The 27,786-nt window shown below is 38.5% G+C and overlaps 1 protein-coding gene across 5 annotated transcripts in view; it reads right to left on the reverse strand.

Moving 5' to 3' along the window:
• Positions 1 to 27,786, reverse strand: part of GALK2 (galactokinase 2) — a 145,500-nt gene that overhangs the window by 26,471 nt on the left and 91,243 nt on the right. For 4 of the 5 annotated variants that reach the window (XM_063091075.1, XM_063091071.1, XM_063091073.1 and 1 more), the window contains 3 exons: positions 23,698 to 23,796; positions 22,058 to 22,210; positions 10,208 to 10,433 (listed from right to left, as the gene is read on the reverse strand). In XM_063091075.1, coding sequence (XP_062947145.1) covers positions 10,208 to 10,433; positions 22,058 to 22,210; positions 23,698 to 23,796 — 478 coding nt within the window. The remainder of the gene's footprint in view (positions 1 to 10,207; positions 10,434 to 22,057; positions 22,211 to 23,697; positions 23,797 to 27,786) is intronic. The other variant, XM_063091072.1, reaches the window with a different exon arrangement.

The raw sequence follows: 27,786 nt of genomic DNA on the forward strand, positions 1-27,786 counted from the left end.
TTTCCGGGAGAGATTAGCATGTAGGCCTGAGTGAATTGGGTAGGAAAGATCTGCCTTCAACATGGGCAGGCGCCATCTAATCCCAGAGAGAACAAAAACAGAGGAAAAGGTGAATCTTTCACTCTATTTCCACCAGAGCTGGAACATACTCTTCTGTCCTGTCCACGGACATCCAAACTTGAGACACTTCAGCCTTTAGGTTCCAGGACTTAACACCAGCAGCACCGCCAGCTCTTATGCCTTTGGCTTTGACTGAGAATTACACCATTGGCTTCCCTGGTTCTGATGCTTCCCGACTTGGACTGAGCCATGTTGCCAGCATCCAATTTGCAGATGACCTGTCGTGGGACTCCCAGCCTTCATAATCACATAGGCCACTTCCCCTAATGTCTCCCTTCTCATATATTTACATACATCTCCTATCGGTTCTGTCTCCCTGGAGAACCTTGACTAATACACCAGACCTGGGCTGCTCCTGAAGAAGTTGAAAGTTTTAAGGTGCTATGTCTTTAAAATCACATTTAATAAGGTATGTTCACATTCATTTTTAGTTCCTTAAACATTTGAAGAAGGAAGATGAACCAATGAATTGGGGTATGTCATGCATACATTTGAAAGAAGAAGAGGAAAACCCAGGAAGGAAGTACTATTGCCAAGTTCTCAGATATCAGTTCAACCCACTGTTTCCCAGAAAATAAAGTAGGAACCTTTACTCCTGGCATGATTATGCCCTCTGTGGCCAGACAGCTGAGATGTCAATAGAAGCTAAGGGGCAAAAAGAAGAGACCAGGCTGAGAAGGAAAGAAAAAGGACCAAATGAAAGCAAATTTTCCCCAGATTTGACGTCCAAAACAACTTAAAGCATAATATCTTTTGTACATAAAAATAGTTATTATTTGATTTATTCTTTTATCCTTTATTTCACAATAATCTATTCATTTATTTCATCTTGTAAAAATGAAAACGACAGAAAAAACAAAGGACCCATTTTATTTGGCCTAATCATTAGAAGACCATGACACCAATTTTAAGGATTTCTGCTCAGCCAACACCTGTAAACTCTAGAAAGGTCTGTAATTTCCTTTGGAGTTTCTTCTAGCTTTTTAATGGAAAACTTTTCTTCCAAAATTCTTGCAAGAACAACTGAATCTGTTGAGATCATAGAGTTGACCACTTGATTTATATTGTAAAGTACTATATACTTTTCCATTAGATAAAAACAAAGTACTCTTCTTAGACTTAACCAAGATTATCTATGAGAAGCCCATATGAATCAAATGTGAAAATTCCACAGCACTCCTCATGGGTCTTCTAGCTCATGCACATTAAGGCCAAGTTGAGGTGTTCCTGAATAAAGGAAGCTTCTGGATGCCACCGGTCTTTCCTTTTCCTTTTTTTAAATTGACATGCAATAATTATATTTATGGGTACATAGTGGTATTTTGATACATGTATAAAATGTGTAATGATAAAATCAGGGTAATTAGCATGTCCACCACCTCAAACATTTATCATTTCTTTGTGTTGGGAACATTCAAAACCCTCTCTTCTAGCTATTTGAAAATATGCAATAATTTACTGTTAATTATAGTTACCCTAGCAGTACTATCAAACACTAGAAATTATTCTCCCTATCTAGCTGTAAGTTTGTATCCATTAACCAACCTCTCCCGGTCCTCTCTCCCCACTACCCTTCCCAGCCCCTAGTAACCACAATTCTATTCTCTATTTCTATAAGCTCAACTATTTTAGCTCCCACATATGAGGGAGAACATGTGGTATTTATCTTTCTGTGCCTAATTAATTTCACTTAACAGAATCAGGCTCATCCATGTTGCTGAATGACATTATTCTTTTTTATGAGTGTGCAGTATTCCATTGTGGATATATACCATGTTTTCTTTATCTGTTCATCTGTTGATGAACACTTATCTTGGTTTTTTCATATCTTGGTTATTGAGATTAGTGCTTCAATAAACATGGAAACACAGGTATCTCTTCAGTATACTGATTTATTTTCCTTTGGATAAACACCCAGCAGTGGGACTGCTGGATCATACCATAGTTCTATTTTTAGTTCTTTGAGGAACATACTATTTTCCATAATGGCTGTACTAATTTACATCCCCACCAACAGTGTATAAGAGTTCCCTTTTCTCCGCATCCTTGTCAGCATTTGTTATTTTTTGTCTTTTTGATAATAGCCATTTTAACTGGTGTGAGATATCTCATTATGGTTTTGATTTGCATTTTCCTGATGATTAGTGATATTGAGCATTTTTTCATATACCTGTTGGCCATTTGTATGTCTTCTTTTAAGAAATGTCTATACATGTCATTTGCCCATTTTTTAATTGAAACATAATCGATTATACATATTTGTGGGGTACAGAGTTGAATATCAATACCAGTGTGATGATCAAATCAGGATAAGTAGCATATTCATCATCACAAAATGTAATCATTCTTTGTGTCCGTTAACCAATGTCTCTCTAACCCCTTTCACCCTTCCCTTTCCCACCTACATTGGATTATTTGGGTTTTTTTGCTGTTGAGTTGTTTGAGTTCTTTGTACATTCTGGATATTAAATCCTTTGTTGGATGAATAGTTTCCAAATATTTTCTCCAGTTCTGCAGGTTACCTCTTCACTCTGTTGATTATTTCCATTTCTATGCAGAAGCTTTTTATTTTAATGTATTCCCATTTGTCTATTTTTGCTTTTGTTGCCTGTTCTTTTTAAGTCTTATTCTTAAAATCTTTGCCCAGCCCAATGTCTTAAAACATTTCTCCTATGTTTTCTTCTAATAGTTTTATAGTTTTAGGTCTTACATTTAAGTCTTTAATCCATTTTGAGTTGATTTCTATATATGGTGAGAAACAGGAGTTTAGTTTCATTCTTCTGCGTATAGATATCCAGTCTTCGCAACATCATTTCCTGAAGAGGCTGTCCTTTCCCTAATGTATGTTCTTGGTAACTTTGTCAAAAATCAGTTGGATATAAATGCATGCTTTTATTTCTGGGTTCTCCATTCTGTTCCATTTGTCTATGTGTCTGTTTTTATACCAAGACCGTGCTGTTTTGATTAATGGAACTTTGTATTATATTTTGAAGTCACAAAGTATAATGTCTCCAGCTTTGTTCTTTTTGCTCAGGATTGCTTTGGCTATTTGGGATCTTTTTTGATTCCATATGAATTTTTTTTTCTTTTTTTGTGACCGGTAAGGGGATCGCAACCCTTGGCTTGGTGTTGCCCGCACCGCGCTCAGCCAGTGAGCGCACCGGCCATCCCTGTATAGGATCCGAACGCGTGGAGGGAGCGCCGCTGCGCTCCCAGCACCGCACTCTCCCGAGTGCAGCCCATTTCATATGAATTTTAAGATTGTTTTTTCTATTGCTGAGAAGAATGTCATTGATATTTTAATAGGCATTGCTTTGAATCTGTAGATTACTTTGGGTAGTGTGGTCATTTTGACAATATTAATTCTTCTGATCCATAAACATGGGATGTCTTTTCATTTTTGTATATGTGTCCTCTTTAATTTCTTTTATCATCATTTTGTAGTTTTCATTATAGAGATCCTTCACCTCCTTGGTTAAATCTATTCCTAGGTGTTCTTTTTTTGTTTTGTTTTGGTTTGGTTTTTTGTAGCTTTGATAAATGGTATTGTTTTCTTAATTATTTTTTCAGCTAGTTTGTTGTTGGTGTATAGAAACACTACTGTTTTTTGTATGTTGATTTTGTATCCTGCAACTTTATTAAAATCATTCATCAGTTCTTACAGTTTTTGTTTGTTTGCTTGCTTGCTTGTTTGTTTTGGTGGCTGGCCAGTACAGGGAGCTGAACCCTTAACCTTGGTATTATAACACCATGCTCTAAACCAAATGAGCTTTTTGATGGAGTCTTTAGGTTTTTCTAAACTCATGTCATCTGCAAACAGGGACAATTTGACTTCCACTTTTCCTATTTGGATGCCTCTATTTCTTTCTCTTGCCTAATTGCCCTGGCTAGGACTTCCAGTACAATATTGCATAAGAGTGGTGACAGCAGGCATCCTTATCTTGTTCTAGTTCTTAGAAGAAAAGCTTTCAACTTTTCCCCATTCAGTGTGGTGTTAGCTGTGGCTTTGTCATATATGGCCTTTATTATTTGAGGTATGTGCTCTCTATACCTAATTTGATGAGAGTTTTATTAAATTTTATCAAATGTTTTTGCATCTATTGAAATGATCATACAGTTTTTGTCCTTCACCCTGTTGATATGGTGCATCACATTTATTAATGTGTATATGTTGTACCATCCTTGCATCCCTGAGATAAATCCCACTTCATCATGATGCATAATCTCTTTGATATGCTGTTGGATTGGGTTTTCTAGTATTCTGTTGAGGGTTTTTGCATCTATGTTCACCAGGGATATTGGCCTGTAGTTTCTTTTAGGTGTCCTTATTTGATCTTGAATCAGGATAATGCTGGCCTCTTAGAATGAGTTTGGGAGAATTCCCTCCCCTTAAATTTTTAAGAATAGTTTTTTTTAAGAATAGTTTGAGAAAAACTGGTCTCAACTATTCTTTAAATAATTTGGTAGAATTCAACAGTAAAGGCATCCAGTCCTGCAGTTTTCTTTGTTGGGATAATTTTTATTACTGATTGAATCTTGTTACTCCTTAATCTGTTCACGTTTTCTATTTCTTTTTGGTTCAATCTTGGTAGGTTATATGGGTTCAGAAATTTGTCCATTTCCTCTAGGTTTTCCAATTTGTTGGCATATTGTTATTTGTAATAGTCTGTAATTATTTTTTTTGTATTTCTGTGCTATCAGTTTTAATGTCTCCTTTTTCATTTCTGATTTTATTAATTTGTGCCTGCTGTCTTCTTTTCTTAGTTAGTCCAGCTACTGATTTATCAATTTTGTTTATCTTTTCAAAAAAACAAGTTTCATTTTGTTTATTTATTTACTTATTTATTTATTGGTCTCTATTTCATTTAGAACTGCTCTGATGTTTATTTATTTATTTATTGCTTCTACTAATTTGGGGTTTGGCTTGTTCTTGCTTTTCTTTAACATTACCTTGGGGTGTACTGTTAGGTTGTTTATTTAAAATCCTTCTACTTTTTTATATAGCATATATTGCTATAAACTTCCCTCTCAGTGCTGCTTTTGCTATATCTCATAGTTTTGGGTGTTTTTATTTTTATTTGTTTCAAGGAATCTTTTCATTACTTTCTTAATTTCTTCACTGACCCATTGGTTATTCAGGAGCATGTGGCTTAATTTTTATGTATCTGTACAGTTTCCCAAGTTCACCTTGTCATTGATTTCTAGTTTTATTTTGTTGTGGTCTGAAAAGATACTTAATATAATTTTGATTTTTTTTAATTTGTGGAGACTTGTTCTGTGGTCTAACATGTGCTCTATCCTGGAGAATGTTCCATGTGCTGATTAGAAGAATGTGTATTCTGCAGCTGTTGGATGAAATGTTCTGTAAATGTCTGTTAGGTCCATTTGGCCTATAGTGCAGTTTAAGCCTGATAATTCTTTGTTGGTCTGTCCTTTTGACTTGGGGGTGGCTTTCTCACTGTGCTGGACTGCCTGTTCCTTGGGATGCAAGGGCACTGTGTGAGTCTGAGCACTGGCATTCTGGCTACACCACTGGGTCCAGATGGTTTTACAATGTTGTAGCCCTCTGGGTGGGTGTGGTGGGATGTCAGTGGTGCCCCAGAGATGAAGGTGACAGTTCTGTTGGACCCCAAGGCGGGATGCACTCTAGTGGTGGCTCCACTCTCAAAATGGTGACATGCTGTGGCAGCCTGCATCCCAGGGGGTGGAGGTAGACTGACTGTGAATTACCTCTTCAGAATAATGCAGTCACTTGGACACCAGGCAGCACCCTATACTATCCTCAGGGTCTGCAAGGGCTATGAGGCTTTCTTGTACCAAAAGGAATACTCCCAATAAATTCCCCCTTTTTAATTGGCATTTAAACCAACTGACACATTCCCTACCTTAGTTCCCATTTAGTTCCTCACAAATTTTTCTTTGTCTTCCAATGTGTATCCTTGAGTTATCTCTTGTGCTTGATAAATGTGCTCTTCTCTCCTGGCTCTGACCACAGATTCACCTTTTCCTCTTGGGTCACTGGTTTAGGAAACACCCCTCCCAACTAAATCTGGCCTGAGCCTCTAGGACCCGAGACCACTATACCACACACTTAGAAAATTCCTATCTGTGGGCAAGGCCTGGCAAATAATGCTTCAACTATTTCTAGCCAGTTCCAAGTGATGGTTTATACCATTCAGACAATGTCCAAAGGATTTGAGGATTTTGCTTTCTGTGTGTGTTTAATTTTAATGGCCTCTGAGCATTTCTATATCTGATTATCAGAAATTTGTAAACAGAAAATAATAATTTCACATGATTATTTGGAAATCTGGCTGGTTTAGCAAAAGCTGCAAGCTACAGTTTGATTGCAAACTTCTATCCCTACATTGTTACCTCAAGGTCAATACTGCATAACTCATACTCATATCCAAGTAAAGAAAGTAATTTTGGCAAAAAGACAGCACAGGGAGTCTATGTCCCTTTGAGAAAGACATGGATTTCCATGATGGGAAAATTAGTTCAAGTCAAAACTAAGCATGCTAAAGTGTTGGCACCTGGAGTAAAGGGGTGGTGGCACTGCTGGGAGTATTTGTTGCCTTTACCTCCAATAATAAAATCTAAATATAGTGTCACATTCAATAAGAATCACATCTTCTAAGGAGTTAAGAGAAACATTTGCTTAAGGTCTTAAACCAACCAAAGCACAAATTCAGAAGGACCATGTCAAAGGGATAAAAAGATTTTTGATTCCTAAAATTAAAGCTGAGTGCTAAGAGAATTCAGCTGCAAATGTGACTGGGGCTAGCTGGCTAGATTCAGAAAGTACATCAAGTGACATTAATCTAGGAGACTTCAGAATCCCACAGATTATGTTCATATTTTTTGTTTGTTTGCTTGCTTTGTTTTGTTTTTAACTTATTTATTCTAAAAGCAAAAGAGGTAGCCCTTTCAGGACAACAGAATTACAAAATTGATGCATTCATTCAACACAGAGTTATTGACTGCAAACAAAACATAAGTAAATTATAGAAAGTGGTGCAAGTAGGGTAGTAGAGCAGTTACTTTAAGAGGTAAAATGAAGCATGCATCATTTTTACAAAAATGATGAAGTCATTACCCTTCAGGGAAAAAAACTTTTTTAAAAAATATATTTTTTATATATATATAAAAATATATTTATATATATATGTATAATATATATATATATAGCAATACATGTCCTATGATTAACAAATTATCATTTGTATCTTTGAAGGTTTTCTGGGAAATTGACTTACTCCAAAAAATGCTAAAAGAAGGGGAGGAAAGACAGGAAGAAAGGAACATGGATCCAGAGAAAGAGAATAGGTGTGCGTTGAGAAGGATAAGGAAAAGGCAAGAATTATATTGAGTTTTAAAGATAAGTAGGAACTGCATTTCAGAAAATGGGGAAAGTCCTGCCAGAAAAGGGTAGTGGTGTTTAGGATTAAAAGCAAAGAGGCAAGACTAAGCTTCTAATTAGTAAGTGAAATGGCCCAGCTAAGGCAACACTGTCCACATGGGCATGCATGAGCTCAAAAGGGAGATAGGACAGAACAGAGTTAAGGCTAGACTGAGAAGAAACTTAACATGTTAAGTAGTTTGGGCAATTAGGTAATGGTGAGCCTCTGAAGATTTCTGAACTAACCATAGAAAGACTCTTTAAGAAGACCATTGGACAGTGAATATTCTCAATGTCTATTAAGACTTTCTCACCTCTTCACCAATAACTCCCAAATCTAATTATCTAATCTTTACTTGCTCTACATCTTTATTTAGAGAACTTGCCATCACAGCAGACAAACTCAATGACTGACTGATAGAAAAGTAGTTGTCATCTTGCCTTCAAGATCACTTCTCAAACTATAATTCCCTAACCTTCCCAGCTATTCTTACCTTGGCTTTACTTACCTTTTCTTCTTTCCTCCCTTCCTCGCCCCCTCTCTTCCTAAACACAGGCAATCACCAATTTCAAATGAATTTTTCTTTACAATCTTCAGAATCTACCAGTTGAGCCATCTACCAACAATCCCCTATTTTAGGCTCTTGTTATTCAGTGTAGAGTAGATCAATATTCTCCTAACTGACAACCCCTTAGGCAATCTTTTTGTTGTCCAATTCATACTGCATACAATACCCCTTGGCACACATTCTCCAATACTCCACTTCTTGTGTCTTTATGTCTTCACTCAGGCTCTACCCTCTGCCTGGAATGGCCTGTCACCCCTCTCAGTCTGTGAAGTCTGTAACTTTCTCTCAATATCCAGCTCAAATTTGAGCCACCTTTCTCAGGCATTTAGCCATATTCTCACAGCTCTTGGTAAGTACCTTTATTACAGTAGGTATTACGTAGTGTGCTTGTTTTGTGGCATTCTCACCTACTAGATCACTAGACACTAAGTCACTGTAAGGTAGAGAACATGTTCTGATTATCTTTGTATACCAGCATCCAGCACAACCATGTCCAGAGAAGTCAATACAAACATGTTTGCTGAATTAAAGAAATCAGACAATGTCTAAGTTCAAAGGAGAAAAGCTAGTCTCCTGGAAGCTCTCCCTACTCAATGCCCTACACAACCTCTTCATTCAAAGGATTTTATTAAATCCTCCATTACCTATAAAACACACACAGGTCCTTAAAAAGGCCTTTGGTGATCTGGGCCTATCTATAGCCTCAGCCTAATATATCACTCTCCTCCATGTATATTATTTTCAGAAAACTCTCAACTATCTCCAGTTCTCAGGACATAATACTCCCTCACTCCTCTCTGCCTCTGTACTTGCTGTTTGTCTGCTTAAGAAATTCCTATGTATTGTTTAACTTTTGGCTGGTTGCTATCTCTTTAGTTAAGCTGGCTTTGACTTCTTTCTTTTCTGGTCTCCCCAGACCCAAGCACACCTGCATCACCACACTCATCACTCTATGAGCACCACCGTTACCAAGCATTATTCTTAGCACATTACACAGATTACTCCTTTAAGGGAGGTATTCCTATTATTCCTATTTTCCTGGCAAAACTGAGGCAAACTTTGGTCTACTGCCTTTCTGGAGTGGGGGAGTCAGCAAACTTTTTCTGCAAAGGGTCAGATTGTAAATATTTTAGGTTTTGTGGGCTACTCAGTCTCTGTCACAACTACTCCACTCTGCTGTATTAGTGTAAAAGCATCCGTAACATACTAAAAGTTTACTTTACAAAAATAGGTGGCAAGCCAGATTTTGCCAGTAGGCCATAGTGTGCTCATCCTGGTTCCAGAGACTCAATCAATATTCATCAAATTACACTGGATCTGACAATGATAAAAACCCAAACCTAATCCCTGCCTTCAGATGATTCCCTTACCTTATCCCAGAGTTGTCAGTAGTTGCAGCCTTTAAGGCATTACTTTGAAAGCAAATCCACAGTAGGCACTTAATAACCACTTGTAGGATTGAACTGCACGGGATGAAAAAGAGGGCCCTGAGACTGATCTTTGTGCCAAGCTCCCACCCTCCCAAACTCTATCCTCTGGGGCTGTCAGATCTTAACTAGATGTCCTTGTCCCCAGTACTGACTTCACACAAATAAACAACCTTTACTTCTAAGAGGAACAACTATGCCAAGGCTTCATCATGTGCCTCCAATATTTATGTCTTTCATCTCAGTTTCTGATGTTATTGGTATAAAAACAAAATTACTTGAAAGCAGAAGGCAAATAGAAATAAGCTTCCACACTAAAGTGGGCCACAAGTTTTAACCTAAATAATGAAGACTTTCTGGTGTTCCACAATATTGTTCCACAGCAGTTATGAGCACTGCTACCTGGCATATAGTAGACCAGGAAATGTCTGTTGATTGATGAATGAATGAATGAATGAATTGAAAAGCTAAGGATCTAGATAATTAAGTTTGCCAAAATACACACATTCTCCAAATTCCCTCAAGAATGCTTTAAAATCAGTAGAAATAAAAATAACATAGAATTTTTTTTAAAAAATTAAATAAATAATAAAAAAATAAAATTTTAGAAAGTAAAATAAAATCAATAGAATTCATAGGAATCCTGGAAACCTTCCAGCTATGAGTGGGGAAATAACCCATACCCTTACTTCCAGCAGACTCACCATCTTGAGTGTTTGGACTCAGGATTTGGGTTTGGAGATCCTCCAGGCTAATTCCCAAATACCTGCAGATCTCCTCAGGGCTATAGGGTTCAGAGTGAAGGGCATCCTCTATGACCAACAGCATTTCTTCCAGACTAACTCCTAGTTTGGTCTGTACCTCCTCCAGCCGCAGTATTCCATCCCATTGCAAATTTTTGTACTTAGCCAGGAGCTGCAAGTTTAAACCAAGATAACAGTTTTCATTTCAGAATTTGATATGTACTGTTTTAATTAGCCAAATTCATCTTTAAGCAGTTTTTTGTTTGTTTGTTTGTTTTCTTTTCTATTCAACCTATTCAAATTTCTCACCATTGCTTGTAAATGAATACTGAATTCAGATGTTTGGAATTAAACCTGCTTATGTGACACTCACAGACTAGTTAAGTATTTGTTCTAGAAAAGAAAAAAAGAAACACACTCAACTAATCCCACACTGATTTTTTTTTTTCCTATCACCACTTTCCCTCAGGGTTATTTCTTTAAATAATTTCATTCTTTTATTCCTATTCAGTTCAGCCCTACTACATTCCTTTGTAAAGTCAAGAGAAAACTACTCAGATCTCATGTGATCTGGGTCCTGAGATGGACACTGTATGCCCAATTTCATTAGAGTACTTCCTGTTTACTACATGCCTCTTTGAAAATGGCTAATGAATTTAAGTATCTGGGCATTTGGAGTAAAGTCCCAGATTTTAAATGAAAACCTCATTGGTGACCTTATGAAAAACCACTTCGTTACGTCTCTGGTAGTCGTAGAACTGTATGTTTCTCCACCTTCAAGAAAAAGAGTTTGGCTCCCAATTGTGTCCCGAGGCACTCCCTCAACATGATGGAGAAGGTTAAGTACAAACCAAATCTTTGTAACCAAGTCCACTCATGGAAACCCCAACCAACAATATGTTTCTCTTATTCTCCCCAAACCACTGACTGCAGCTCCTTCAGAGAAGGTGAAAATCAAAACAGGGAAGCTTTCTCTCACCCTGAGGTCTATAAAATTCATTGCCTAGGTGTGAGGACAGCAGGGACAGATAGTTTAAAGAGCAAACAGAAGCAAGCAAGAGAAGGGAAAATTACTCTTCAAGGAAATGTGCATCTGATTTACTCTTCTATTATGCTGATGATTTGATTTCCTTTCTTTTCGACAGGAAGCAAGGTTTACCAAAAGATTATTATACTTTGGTTAGGGCCACTCACTTCTGAAGAATGTTAATAACAGAAGTTCTTATATTCATTAATCCTCTTTTTAAAATCTTGGCTCAGACATTTGAAAGGAGTTAATGATTATAAGACAGAACTGGGAAAAGAGACAATAGAATCAGATTTTTCTGTTCAATTATTTCACAGAACATGGTGCCATTTTTAAAGCAAGGACATGAGCTAAGTTCTTTCTTCTGACCTTGTTTGCTTAGCATATTTAGTTAGTGTTTATTAGTGATGCTGGGTTGATAGCTCCACAGATTGACCCGCTCATTCATTCACTGAATTCATTCACTCATGTTTTATATTCTAATGTATTCCAAAAATAATTTGAGAAAACATGTAAAGACATAATACAAAAGAATAATCATACAACATCCTTGTTTTATATGGAAAAAGAGCTGAAGTCAACGATCTCATGCAATGATGCTTTCTGGGAACACATACCCAGAATCCAACTGAGATAAGCAATGAAGCTAACAAAAGTAACAGTGTTATAGGGTTTAAAATGTGCTTTTTATTTCTTATAATTTTCAACAACACTGTGAGATAGGTATCTATTATTACTCAATTTAAGAGATGAAAGTAAGTGACTTGTCCAGTGTCACCTAAGTAGTACATGACAGAGTTGGAAAGTGAATCCAGGTCCTACAATTCTTTCTTGCTTCCTCATCAAGGCCACGTTCTCAATGAGGTGTAGATGACATCTATGTTGTGCTGCTCATATTAGTTCAATTCACCAGTCAAGTCTTAGAAATGCATTTCTAAACACAAACTAAGATTTTTGTTAGAGGTGAGTTTTTCAGTGATTTAAAAACACTTTGATAAGTGGGTTCCTTTGGGAAAAAAATGAAAAAGGAAAAACATCAGAGAACTTCCCCCGAGTGATGAGAGTGGGCTCTTTCAAGAACCTTTCAGTCAACAATGATTGCCAACTTCCCATCGCCATTTTCACTTGAACCCCATGCACTTGATCCAAGAAAACTGGGACAGTGATATGTAAAGAGAAAGACTGTGAGGGTTGCTGCAGCCCACAAGGTTATTTTCAAAGGCAGCCTCCCTGTGGCTTTTTTTCTTCAGACAGAGGCACTAACATACAGAAGTTCACATTCACCCCAGCAGTATTCTAGTTTACTGCCAGCCCTATCGTTCACCTAGCCCTCAGCTGGAGGGTCCACACAGCCAATTTGGTGTGTGTTGCAATTATGGATCAGATCTACCACATGCCCTCAACAACAGCGGCATGGCCATGACCCATTGGATTGCACTACACTGAAGGAGTAAAATAGGAAAGCCACTTAAACCCTTTGAAATTTGGCTCAGGAAACAGAAAGATGACTTGCAGATGAGAGAAGTGGGTGGATAAGATAGCTGTTGCTCAAAGGCAGAACTTCATGAGGGAATTCATCCCTTATGGTCCTGGTCACTGGTTTACTTCACATTGGTGAACCAGGGCTATGAGTCAGGGTTAGGGGTAATTTCATCACAAGTTCCTCACTCATTAGCAGGGTGGGGAAATAAGAGAAAGCAGTTCTTTGTCAACATTCACCAGTTTCTTTTCCCCACAGCAAACATTAAGTACTCATATCAGATACACTTCTGGCAGGTTCCTGAACTCTGTTCCATGCTGTGCGGACAAGAAAGCAGGCAATGAGTGTTTTATACACAGTCCTGGAAAGAGACACTAATGAATAGTGCTAGGACCCTGCTTAGTTGGGCTTTTTTCAGAAGCAGACCCTGAGACAAGAATGTGAGGGCAAAAATTTGGGGAGGGTGAGATCCCAAGAAACATTGGTAGAAGAGTGGAAAGTGAGAGAGAAAGAGAAGCCAATGAGAGGCACTGATGTGGGCAGGTAAGGCTGGGCTTGCCGGGCCCTCTGGGACTTGTATGTATAAACTTCAGATATGTCCTATACAATGGCAAGAAAGCTGGGGTATTTACCCACTATCTCCCAGTCATCACTGGTTGAGGCTTCTCTCAGAGGTATTAACTCCTCAGCACTTCCAAGTTGTCTCAAATGCAAACAAAAATACTAAGCACTTTCCTACAGCCAGAAGAAGTTCTTCACCTGAGACTCACAGCTGGGGCTTCCAGTAAGAGGGTATGATAAAGAAAGTACTAAGACTCAGGAGCCTGTCTGTCAGAATCCACCTCTCTTTGACTTTCTCATTGCATTCAGTAGTATTAACATATAAGCAGGAAAAGCATCAAATCTTCTCCTCACCGGGTCAGCAAAGGAAAATTTTTCTAATCCCTTGCCTGAGTTACCTCTAAAAACAACAATTCATTCAAGTTTTCTACACAAGAAGAGAAACTGAGTTGTTGCTTCTGGTTATATAAATCACATGAGCTTACCGTAAAAATTTCAAACAACACATTTTTGCTCAAAGTACAAAAATAAAAAAACTGAAATAAATAAACCATCCGTAATCACCCCAATGAGCTAATCACCAACCATCATTTTGATAATCATCCTATCATATACTTCTTTATGTATACTGTATTAGCTCATTTCTGTTGCTTGTAACAGAATATCTGAAACTGGATAATTTATTTTTAAAAAAAGAAATTTATTTTTTACAGTTTTGAAACCTGGGAAGTCCAAGGTTGAGGGGGAGCATCTGGTTAAGACCTTCTTTCTGCTGAGGACTCTGCAGAGTCTCGAGGCAGTATAGGGACTCATGTGGAGAGAGGCAAATGCTTCTTCCTCTCCTTATAAAGCTGCTAGCGCCTTTCCCATGATAACCCATTCATCCCTTAATCCATTTTTCCATGAATGGATTAATCGACTCACGAGGGTAGAACCCTCATGATCCAATCACCTCCCAAAGGCCCACTTCTCAACATTGCCACATTGGAGATCCAGCTTCCACATGAGCTTTGGAGGGGACAAACATTCAGACCATAGCACATACCTACATATATACAGTTTGACACAAATGGGATAATACATTGTGCTCTGGATCCCATTCATACCTAACTTCTAAGGGGTACAATGGAAAGAGCATAGGTTAAAGCAGGCCTGGACTCCTCCACTCACTTAAAACAAGTCATAACATATGTTGGCCTAAATTCTCTATATGTAAAATGGGACTCCTGATGGCTACTTTGCAAGATATTATGAAGATTAACTAATAATAAAAACACCCAGCACCTTGTCTGGCCCAGAAGAGGCCCTCTGAGAGGATCAAGTTTCCTTCCCTCCCCACACTCTCCTTCCTCTCTGGTTAGTTCTCTCCCACCTCACACCTTTTTGTATGCCTTCAACATCTACAGATATTTCTTATTCTAAAAGTCTCTATTCCTAAAGCAACCACTTTAGGAATTTTCATTTCTTCCTCCCTTTCACTATTCAACAACTAGAATCAGTGGCCATTCTCACTGCTTCCAGACCCTCAGTAACCACTCTAACTACTAAATAGGGCCTCCCAAAGATCCTTCCTTCTCTCGAAAAATCACTTCCAAAGCCATCAGTCTTTTCTCAGTCCTCTTAATCTTTAATGAATCTGTGGCTTCTGGCGTTCTTTGTTATCCACATCCAAATTCTCTGTTGTATTGGCTTCTTTAGCATTGAATCTTCCTGGTTCCTCTCTCACCCGAATGATCCTTATGCCATATCTTTCCATGATTCATTTTTCTCCTTTCCTTATTTAACAGAAGCTGTCTCTCAAGCTTATCCTTTGCCTTCTGATCTTCTTATCTTGCTACATTCCTTTACTCAACAAAGTAAATTTAGCCCTTGCTTTTAACTATTCTCTCAAAACAAATACCTCTGAAGTCTATAGCCCTAGCCATGAAATACATTCCAAATACCACTAATAAGAAAATTCTGTGGGGGATTTTCATCACCTCCCACTTTCCAGTCACCTTCCATCTTACCTTCTCCAAACCTATCAGTGACAGTGCTCTACTTTCTGTCCATCGTTTCAGCTTGAAACTGTAGCCCTTATCAACTCAATACTTTTCCTTCATTCTGCACATCTGCACACAAGGGGTGTTTACTGAGCACCTACTACTTTCCAGGCCCCAGGCAGATGGCAGTGAATAAGGCACACATGGCTCTTGACCACATGGAGCTCACCGCCTACCAAAGGAGACAGATGTTAAATAAAAGGTATACAGGGAAGAACTTAATCCAATTGTGAATAAACTGCTATTATTGAAAAATACAGGACATGGTAAGAGCATATAAAAAAGCATTTATCCTAATGGGGGTAGGGAGGTGGTCAAGAAAAACTTCCTCAAAGTAATGACATGTATGCCAAAAAGAAAACAAAAACCCAATCACGGCGAACCTTATACCCAACCCTTCACTAGGTTCAGCCATAGCTACTCTCATATCTCTCCCTTTTTATCCCATCCTCATTGATGCTCTAAGACCCACTTCTCTTCAACCAAGGCAAAAGTTCCTGCTGCCAGGTTAATATTTCTAAAATACCTTCCTATAACATTAATGGCTCCCCACTGCTTCCAAGAATACAGCTAGATGACTCAGCACAGCACTGAAGGGCTTGCCACAATCCGGTTCCACTAAACACATCACCCTTATTCTGCAATATGTATGTCCTCTACCATGAAGTTTGAAATCACCATTCTTTGAATATTCCATGCTGAAGTCTTGGTAGAGTATGCTATACTGAATCAACAGGCTGAGTAAAATTGGCCACATTCTTGGGTATTTGGTTTTTCTCTGCTCTCTGCTCAGATTCAAGGAAACTGCCAAATCTGTGAGAATATTATTGCCAGCTTCCCCTCACGTTCTATCACCAGACAGAGAATAAGTTCCATATCAATCACTAAGTGGACAGGAGCTGAAAAATTAGGAGAGTGATGGTCCTGACCAGACAGAGCCTATAAAGAATCACCATAAATTTTCCTTTTAAAGTCAAAGGATCACATGAAACTCTCCCCTTCATGTTTCACATGCTGCCACAAGGAGCTCAGGGTATGCAGAAAGTAACAGTATAATTTTTCTTCCCTACTTGACTTCCCATAATACTTATTATCAGCATCACACATTTTATCCCTCAATATAATCAAGGGATACACTCTTTTGTAGACACTAAACATTTCCGGAAAAGTTTAAACCACTAAATATGTGTAAAATATAAAAATTTGTGCCCATTAAAAATCCTTGGCCACTTTGTTAATTCAAGAACATAAAAATGTGCTTCACTTGAAAGAATCATTTATGCAAGTAATAATTATAAATCTCTAGGGAGTTTGCTTTGAATGTTTTCAATTTTAGTTCAAATGCACTATGAGTTAGTTAAAAGACTGACTTTTAATGAATCAGCATCAATTAGCTTTTGAAAGCTGCTGGAGAAAGAGAGACAGGCAGAGAGAAAAACTTAAGAAGAGGAGAAATTGTAAACATTAAAGCAAAACAAAGAGAAATCATCTTTATTAGTTTAGCGTACTTCCCTGTGCTAATTAGATACGAAAGTACTCATTTTCAAAAAAGGATCTCGGAAGGATAGGAGGAGAGGAAAAATAAGTGTTATTCATTACAACTTTGCATGTGGAACTCTATCTAATCAGTCATATTTTCAAAACTCTCCTGATTAACCATTCTTCACTGATACTTCATTATTACTGTCTGAAAACAAAAAGGCTGTCCAGATTGAGACAAGCTTTTTTTACTTTTTTATATGGTGTGATATTATGATGTGTATATTTTGGTTTTGTGTCCTCAGTTCCTGGGTTGTTGTAACCCTCCCCAACCTTTCTGTCTTGGAGTTGGCCATAAAGAAATTCTCTGACCTATCTTGCTTGACTGTAGGTCAGAAGACTCTCATTTCAGGAGGGGCCCTACCTCATACCCAGGAAGAAGGAATGCTGCACAGAGAGGCCAAGAAGAATCTTAACAAACAGGCCTTTTTGGGTTTCCCTACCCAGTCTGAGTTAGATCATACCCTTTTTATCCAATCACATTTCTACACAGTTGTCCATGCTTTAGTCATGCCTACATAATAAAGTTTCCATAAAAACCCAAGACCACAGAGTTCAGAGAGTTTCCAGATAGCTTGAACATGTGGAATTTCCCGAAGGGTGGTGCGCCTAGGGATGGCATGGACGCTCCATGCCCCTTCTCCAAACCTTTCCCTATGCATCCCTTTATCTAAATCCTTTGTACTATTCTTTAAAATATATGGGTAAATGTTAGTAAGTGTTTCTCTGAGTTCTGGGAGCTGCTCAGCAAATCATTTGAACCCGAGGAGCGAGTGGTGGGGACCCCCATTTATAGCCAGTCAGTCGGAAGTTCCAGACTCCTGGGCTTGTGACTGACATCTGAAGTGGGGGGCAGTCTTGGGGAATGAGCCCTTAACTTGTGGGATCTGACACTGTCTCCAGGTAGATAGTATCAGAACTGATCTGAATTAGAGAACAACCAGCTGGTGTCTGCTGGAGAACTGCTTGCTTGCTGGTGGGGAGAAACCCTCACACATTTGGTCACAGAAGTCTTCTGTGTTAATGACTGTTACTGAGTAAGAGCAAAGGAAAAACAGTTTCTCTGTGTGTGTTTTCCCACTCACATGAGAGTTTATTTCCTTAATGAGACCATTTTCAAACAAAAATTATATTCATTTACATGTTGCCAAAAATGGAAGAATGAAACCATACTGAAAGGAAAATAAGTTTAGCAGAATCCCAGCCTATATTCCTAAGCAAAAGCGTATTCCTAACATCAACAGCTCTGGGTACAGCCCTCATCAGCAGTTTTATCTTTATGTCCCTTTTGTACAGAATCTTGGATTATAGTAATTCACAGCAACATGATTTAGAAAACATTCTCCATCTTGATGAAATCTTTCACTTTTCTTTAGTCCACATCTTAAGAGAGAGAAAAATTCAGAGTGGTTAAAACAATGTGTTTTATTTACGTCAATTGGGAGGAGTATGTGGCAAAAGCTGAATTCAGATGCCAATTTTGCTGACCAAAGTACCTCTAAAATGCATATGAAGTTGTACAGTTAAATTCAGAAGAAATCCCCAAGAATAGCAGGTTCTGGGGTGCAGTAAGATCTTCAGCTACTACCGATTCCATAAGAGATGCCGTTTTCCAGTTAACTCTCAAAAGACATTTCCCACGTCCTGATAACTTTTACCACTGATATTCAGTACCACAATATTATTCCTCATTTTCTTCTTGCATCTTTGGAAGAGAGCAGTCACAACATGAACATGTCTCATACTTGTTTCCTCTCACTTGTGGATTTGGTAGAGGATATCTCATTTCATGATAAAACACTGAAACAATGTTGTGTATGTTTGAGGGCTCCTTAGGAAGGCAACACTTACTCATCAACCTCAAGATAAAAAGTCAAGAGTAAGCTCTCAAACAAATAAGACACTAATTTCTTCCATCTCCTGAAAGACGAATTGTGTTCTAAAGGAAAAAAAAGTTCATTAAACCCTTGATATTGAAAAGTCTACTGCACTACTTCTTCTACACATATGTACTGATCAGATACTGTGAAGAGTTTAATTTTAAAGCATTTCTTTTACATAATTTTTAGCAATTATCTCAATAAGTAAATTCCAAATTTAAAATATTTATGTATAACTCTCGAATTTTCCAGAAACAAAAACTTTAATATTTCTGGCTTACCAACTTCATAACTTCAGGAAGTGGAAGTAAGAGGAAAAGTGTTAAGTTAGTCACAAGGGATAAGTACACACAGGATCTAGGCCAGTGCTGGGCACACAATAGGCACTCCTAAAAAAGAATGTGAAACACTGAGCAAGATAAATGGGACAGAGCAGGTGAGACAGGGAGTAGTCATTCATTTATTCAACAAATGTTTATCCCATGTCTATTTCAGCCTAAGCACTAGATCAAGCATTAGAGATAAGAGTTAAACAAGATGGACACAGTCTCAGCTCTCAAGTAAAACTGAATCTGAAAGAGGAGACAGACATTAAACAAATGATTGTGGTAAATACCAGAACTGAGAAATCCAAGTATCATAAAGTATAAAGAGGGCCCTACCTTAGACTAGGATAAGGAAGGCTTCCCTGAGAGACATTTGGACTGAGACTTCAAAGAGGGCATGTGCAAAGTCCCTGAGATGAGAATGAGCCTCAGGCTAGAGTGTAATGAGAGCAGGGGATGCTAAGAGATGAAGGGGTACACAGGCCTCAGATCTTGTGGCTGTCTGGGTGGTGGTAAGTGCTTTTTACTTTATTCCAATGAAAAGGGAAGCTTTTGAAAGGTGTTAAGCAAGAACATTACCTGATCAGATTTAAACTTCTAAGGCATCATTCTAACTGCTATTCGAAGAATGAGTGGGATAGAGACATGTGTGGATATAAGGAACAGTGAGAGGGCTAATGTGATAGTCAGTAAGTGAGGATGGGACCAATGACAGAATAAAAGGCTTGTGAGAAGAAGACTGAGCTCAAGTTTAGCATGCTCAGTTTGATAGGTCTATGATTCATTCAAGTAGAGATGTTCAATAAGGTGTTAGATATATAGGTTGAGAGCTCAGCAAAGAAGCCCTGACTTGAAGATCTCCATTAGGCATTCATCAGCATAGAGATGGAACTCCAACCTGTGAGACGTCATGAGATCAATAGAGGAAAGGCCACAAGAAAGAAAAGGACAAGGCCCTGAAGAACTCCAACATTTAAAGGTCTGTTGGAGGAAGATGAATTCCACCACCCTTTATCCCAGAGGAAGAAAAAAACTAAAACAAAAAACAAAAAGAAATGGAAAAAAAAAAAAAAACCAGGAAGTGAATGTTTCAAGAAGGAGAATTGGTTAACCTTGTTAAAAGATAAGGGGGTAACAACGAGGAATAAGATGAAGACTCAAAAGTGTCTACTGTATTTACCAATAAAAAAATCTTCAGTTGCCTAAAAAAGAGCGAATTCAGTATTGTGGAGAAGGCAGAAGTGAGAGTTTAGTAGATTAAGTAATGAGAGGGAGGTAAAGAAGTAAAGATAACATATAGAGCAATTTTGAGAAATTTAGCTGTAAAGAGAACAAGAGAGTAAAAATAGAAATAGTAGTTGGAAAGAGGTGTGAGGTCTAGGGTAGACTTTTTTAAAAGCAAAATACTAGAATAGGTGAAGTCTGACGGAAAGGATTAAGTAAAGAGATAGAGATGAGAGACAGGCTAAAGGTAGAGAGAGTTCCCTGCCACACATGGAAGGGCTGGCTTTGATAGGAGATGCAGGTACAGGAAGACATTCATACATTGTGGCAGAAAGCCAAAGCTTTCTAACATGAAATACAGAAAAAGATCACTTTTGGAAGTTAGTCAGGCTGAGTCACGTAATGAGAGTTTGAGAGGAGTAAAGAAGGTCTGAAATTATTACTATTGAGAAAACAGATTTCAGGTTGTGTTTAGGACCTGGTAAAGGTTCGTGATCATAAATCTTAGGTGATATCCATCTATCCATCAGGAGATGAAAGTAAGAATAAAAGAAAGTACAGTGGGCTCCTGACCCAGAATTCATTCCCCAGGCACCAGCCTCAGTTCTTCCACCTTTCCAGTCATATTATGTGCCATTCTGGATCCTCCCTAAAATGTCATTTCTGTGTGACTTTTGGAGCACCTGATTACTTTCTACCTGATCACATACTAACCATTTTCTATTTGGTATCTCCCTAACTTTAACTCTCTACTAGATATAGTTTGGATATATTTGACCCCCAAAGCTCACGTTGAAATCTAATCCCCAATGTGCAACGTTGGGAGGTGTTCGGGTCACGGGGTGGATCCCTCATGAATAGATTAATGCCCTCTTGCCCTATGATCTCCTTGCACCCACTGGCTGCCTGCCACTTTCAGCCATAAGTAGAAGCAGCCTGAGACCTATACCAGATGCAGCTGTCCCAGAATCATGAGCCCAATAAACCTCTTTTCTTTGTAATTACCCAGTCTCAGGTATTGTTACAGCAACACAAAAACAAACTAATACACTACTCTACTCTCTATTCCGATGTCCTGTACCCTTTTGTATATCTTTATGCTGCTGGGTGTACAACAGCTGCTCAATGAATACTTGCTAAATAATTTAAGGCTTAACTGGCGAGGGTCTTCTTAAACTGTGGAACAAAGAGTTGCCAAGACTCCCGTCTGGTTTGTGTTTCCCTGGTAGACATACAAAAATCTCCTTTCTGGGAACAGGGGTGTTGTACCAAGCCTGTATTTTTGAAGTGACCAGTGATAGGCCAGTACAAAAACTGCATCTGAGAGCACGAGGATGGATGAGGCTGCCATCATTTTTGTTGAGGAAACAAGACCAGCTGTGGTCACTTCCAACAATTGCCCCTATCTCTCCCTCTCCACACATAAGCCTAACCCACGGCCTGTGCTACACAGATATAATCTGTCCCTTTCTCCCCAGTGCTACTACAAAAGACTCAACTATGAAGTTCACATTGCATCCAAAGAGCTAGAGGTCAGAAGGCACACCTATTGGTGTTATCTGTCTCCCGAGTTTGGAATCATATTGCTCTGTACTCAAAGAACTTCACTTAGAATGCTGCTGCAGTCAGAATGTTGCCCTAAAGTTTGGGGAAAGAGAAAAAATAAGCAACAACAAAAAAATCTATTTCAAGTTTTACTGGTCTACCAAATTCATACCTTTGCAGCCAGCCGACACTCCATCACCCTGATATTGAAATGGGAAGTTGCTGCCTTATTCATTTCCACACAACTGTTGGCAATGACAAACACTGCTCCACTTGGGAGTTTCACATCAGTTGTCCTTAGAGGATTAAATTCTATCAACTTGGCCTATTGGAGGAAAAATAATGATGATATATAATTTATTCAAATTCAGAAAATGCTCAAGCATTTATGCATTTATTAACCTTAACAAAGTCTTTTCTGAAAAGTGCATTCATTCATTCAAATATTATTTATTGACTTCCAAGCATTGGACTAGACACTGGATACAACAGTGAACAAAACAGACACTGTTCCTGCTCTCAGCGAGCCTGCAATTTAGTGGGAAAGACAGTCAATTAGACAGACAAATATATTTCTAAACTGCAAATATTATAAGGGTGGCAAAGCACAGGCTTCTGTATAGATATAGAGTTGAAACACATAATCAGATATAGCCTAACATACAGGCTCCACTCCTTTCAAATCTAAACTGAGTCCTAAAGGATGAGCAACAGTAGGGCAGATAGAGGGTTTCTTTCCTCAAATAGTATGTCAAGAAGAAGGAAGACCTTATGCAAGTCCAGAAGTGACAAACAACATGGGGTATTAATGAAGCTATGGGTATTGAAATTTGTCTGGAGCATGGAGTTTGAGGTGTGAGAGTTTAGGATACGGGAGTAAAGGAGGGGTCAGATGGTGAAGTGCTTTGCAAACCCAAAGAACTTGAACTCTCTTCAGATTCTATAGCTCACTTATTGTCCTAATGAACATCAGGACTCTTGCCCTCCCGTCTGCTTATCAAATCTCATCTAAAATACCCTGAGCATTTTCTGAGTATTTAACCAAATTCCCTCATGCCTCGTGTCTTTGGCTCGTGGAAATCAACAAGAAATAGTAAGAAGGAATCCAGGTATTCTTGGAAAATATCCAAGCCTGTAGGAATCTTATGAAAAACTAAGAAAAGGTTTTATAGAAATGTCTGCTTCCTTTTTAGAAATGGGCAACTTACAGGCAACAACCAAAACCTCAGCTCAACTCTGAAGGAGTTGATAGCCAAGGAGAAGTGGCATCTGGCTAAGAATTCATTCCTGGCTTACTGTCAACATTCTTTTTCCCACCACTGAAGCCCCAAAAATGTTGACAGAGAAAAATGATACCAAAGAGTAAATTATAAAAAGAGAGGCTGTGAATATATGTGGTAAGAGAACTAACATTTAGGTTCAAAACCAACATGAGATTATGAAAATGCCATGAGATGAAGTGATTTGGGACAGGAACAGGAAAGGAGGTTGCAGTAACTAGGGAATTGAGAAATCTCTTAACAGTGAAGAGAAATAAAAGAAGAGAGAGAGAAAAAAAAACAAAAAACTAGACACATGAGAAAAATAGACCTGAAGTATGATTCTGGAAGCTTAAGGGAGAAGCAATCAACATGAAATGGAGTAGGGTAAGTGGTGACAGCCTTGAGTTATGAAGCAGTTGGGAAATAATATCCTACAATTGAGACTAAAAGAATAGGCTGCCTATAACCAAGCATGCTATGAATCTCAAGACCTTCCTCTCCATGTGAATTCTCCCTAACTGGTATTTTCAAATAACTTAACACCACCTACAGTTCCTTCTTCTGCAAGAAATGATATGGACTGGTCCATGCCTCCTCCTTCAGTGCCAATATAATGCTCGCTCTTGGCACAGATCTCTGCAAGTTCCACCTGGAAAAGTAAAAATCAATTTGTACTGTTAGTACAGTTACAGTCTATTTTTCATTCATTTCTTACTCCAAGCATGACAAATCATTTTGAATTCCAGTTAATTCTGATCAATTAACAGTACCTGCAGCTGCCTGGAGCACTGCATTAACAAGGGCTCCAGACTGCCATTGAGCCCAGTAGGAAAGCAAATCAAGATCAATTAACAATGTCTTCTGTGGGTATGGAATGAGATATTGACTATGCATGCTATGTTTCTGCTATCCCTAAAAGACTCCATACAGAAAGTACTTTCTCCCATCTTTCTATTTACTCCATCCCTCTCTAGACTGGTATCACTGAAAATCTCATAAGGGCACTCATTTATTTCTGTCTCAGCTTCCTTTGTCTCCCAACAATAGTCTATTCCATAGTTTACACAGCCAAAGTGGTCTTATCCACTTTTATTTTCCTGTCCAAAGTAATGCTGTCTCTCTGGCATGAACTAGTGTCACCTCACCAGACACATCTTCCTCCAACCAAGATGAAAAGGCACAATAGATGAATGCAGTTCTAATCCAAACTGAGAAGCTTAAAATAACTGGTAAAAAATTTTCAGTGGATTCCTATTGATTAAGAAATAAATCCAAACTCCTCAACCTGGCATTTCAAAGCCTTACAAATCCTGGGACCAATTTGAATATGAAATTGTACTATCTACCACACTTTTCCAGTTAGATTTGTCTTCTTACCATCTCACATGTTTATGCAACCTGGTATTACTTCATCTTCTCTCCTATATAAATTCTGTGCTGCTCAATATCCTGCCTATTGGCTTACCTACTACGGGCAAATCCCTGGGCTGGCCACTCAAATCTTCCCCCATCATGAAGTGTTCCTCAAACATTGTTCCCACTGTGGTGTCCCCTTTCTCTGAACTCCTACAACACTTATAGTTAGTATCACCTATTTATTCATAGCCAATCTTTTCCTTCTAAGACTTGATTCAGGCTCTTATTTCTCATCTGTTTTACTAGAAGATGTTCCTAGAATGATCAGTGTTTTACACTGATAACAATCATCTCTTACCTATTTGTGTTGCCAGTGCCTTAATGCTCATACTTCTCAGCATGGTACACAAGGTCTTTAATGATTTAACCCTTGCTCACTTCTCCAGTCTGCTCTCCCACCATTACTCCTGTAAATCCTAAGCTCCAGCCATAAAGAATACTGAACGAATGCTGTTCTTCATCACTCCCCAGGTTCTTTCACCTCACAGTGCCTTTACAAGTATGATTTTCTGTTCTCCTTACTCAATACTCCTTTCTCCAGCATCCCTCACTAGTCAGTATCTGAAGTGTTACCTACCCTGGAACACACACTAACACCCAAATGCACACACACCACATAACCCCTCCTCTGCACTCCCTATTTGTAATTCTATTATCACTTATTGAACCATGCTTTAAGTGTGGGTTTACTTGTCTCTTTGTTCACCAGTCTATGAGAGCCTGTGTAGCACCTAGACCAGAGTCCCTTAACTAATATGAGCTAAATCACAATGTTTATTACTGTTCTTTAATTGTGCCTGTTCACATCTGTCTTCCCAGAAAATTGAGTGCTGTGAGAGATAGCTATATTATGGTATATCTTTTGTGTCCCCTAGTTCACACAATGTCAAGCACATAGTAAATACTCACTAAACACCTGCTGTTTTCATTTTCTGAGAATAGCTGCCCAAGCACCATCTGACAGATTCTGCAAGGGTTATATTCCTTGATGGTCATATGGATTCACTAACATTAGCTTTGCCTTGTAACATGAGGTAAACTTGGTAGTTTTATGTAATTGGCATTACACATGGCCTGCTGACACACAGAGCCAGTGACCTGTCTATAATAGGCACATTAAAAATAAATTAGTAACTAAAAGGTCAAAACACTTGGATTTTAAATGCAGAGGAACAATATACCCTGATGAAGCAGTACATACAGATTCAGTGAGGAATGATGAGACCTGGGTGCCCACCCAACTGTGGCCTTGGGCTAGTATGAAAAGTCAGCTCCTCCTCAACAGCAATAACAGCCACATTTACTGAGTGCCAGGTGCATGCTAAGTATGCTAAGTACCTGGCATTGTCTGTTTCATGAGCATTATCTCCTTTAAACCTCCAGAAAGTCTCTACTTATCCCCATTATACAATGAGGAAAATGGGGTTTAGAGACACATAACTGGAAGTAGAGGAGCCAGGATTTGAACCACATCTGTCTGATTCCAAAGCCTATGTTCTTTTTCAACTGGACTTCAATGACTGCCCCCAAAATGGAGATAATGTAAGCTATTTTTTCACTACCTCAAAGAGGTGTGAAAAGACAAATAATATTCATCAAAATTAAGTATTCTTCCTCTTAAGAGAAAGAAACTAGAGCATTGAGTTTATGCTTACTAATTTTTTTTTTTTAAAATCACTTGTGTAGCAACAATTGTATACTTGAACAGAAACAGGATGCTAATTTTACAAGACTATCTATCTGGACAGAATTCAGAGGGACCGTAGCATCTTTGAATTAAGAGGGATACCCAGAAGTCCCCAGCCTGTCAAAGAGAATCCACCTGCAAGGCAAGGAACATTCCTACACCCTGATACTACCTCCTGTGCCGAATTGTGGCAAATCGATCCGATGACTGGATAACCAATATCCAGCATCTAAATAGGAAGAACACAAAGAAAATGAAGATAAGGAAGTTGATCCAATTTACAGCCCCCCCGCACTAAACACATGAGAAATTTCGAAGTAAATATATTGGAAAGAAACTAGTACCAGAAGCCTCTAAATCTTGGCTCAAGCCCTAACTCTCCTTCTACTAGCTGTGTGACCTTAGACAGACTGCTTAACTTTTCTGGGTTTCCATTTCTTCATATACTGTACTATTAATGATAATAATAGTTTTAGCAGCTGAGATTTATTAAGCACTTATTATATGCTACATACTGTTCTAATTGCTTTGCCTGAATTATTCACTTTTCATACAACTGTATAAAATAGGTATTTCTCCATTTTACAGATGAGAAGAAAACTGAGTGGGCTTATTAACTGAGAGTAGGCTAGTAGTAATCATTAAAGCTACAATTCAAACTCAGATTACCTAAGTCCAGGACCAGTTTTTAAGTGTTCAGGGAAAGAGAGAATTTAAAAGACTCTGGATGCCCCCAGAAGCACCAATTCAACAATAGAAAGTAATGAAGCCTGAGGCAAACAGGAAAGTATATATCCCACTGAAAGCATTTTGCTCTAATTGAGGGGCAGGTGAGCCCCTACCCACAAAACAAAATATGCCTGTAGCCAAAAAATTCAACTGCAGGCCCACAACCTGGCTTCCCCAGTGGCCCTAGCCCTCTGCCTCAGTACTAAAAGCAAAAAGATCAAATCCTAAGAGGTACGAGATATGAAGAAACTAGAACCAAAGTTTTTTAAAAATCTCAAATCCTGTTTAAGAGGAAAACTTGCATGCTTCTGACAGACAGTAATAAAAAATTGGTTAGGCCCACAGCCTAAGCCAGAGATGGCATGACTTGAATTCAAAGAAGCATTAATAAAGGGACCTCAACAGCACCAGGATGTAAACGGGAGAACGTCTGTCATTCCTGGACGATGTGAGGGAGACATGTGAGCCTATTTACATATTTTCTGTTCTTTAGAACACTGGAAGTAACTTGCAAAGGCACTAAATCAACACTCCATACCTACTTAAATTATGTAAAATCTTAATAGACTTCATGAAAATAGGAAAGAGCTGCCAAAAACACGTTAACAACAGTGTATGGAATGGGCTGGCCAGTTAGCTCAGTTCGTTAGAGCCCAGTGTTGCAACAGCAAGGTCAAGGGTTCGGATCCTCATACAGGCCAGCCACCACAAAAAAAAAAAAAAAAAAAATTAAATTAAAAGTAAAAAAATAAATACTGTACGCAACTTGTGTCAGGATCATAGGTGTTGTATTAAAAGTGTTAATTT

The sequence above is a fragment of the Cynocephalus volans genome, chromosome 3 (genome assembly GCF_027409185.1).
Source record: "Cynocephalus volans isolate mCynVol1 chromosome 3, mCynVol1.pri, whole genome shotgun sequence".
Classification (NCBI taxonomy): Eukaryota; Metazoa; Chordata; class Mammalia; order Dermoptera; family Cynocephalidae; genus Cynocephalus; species Cynocephalus volans.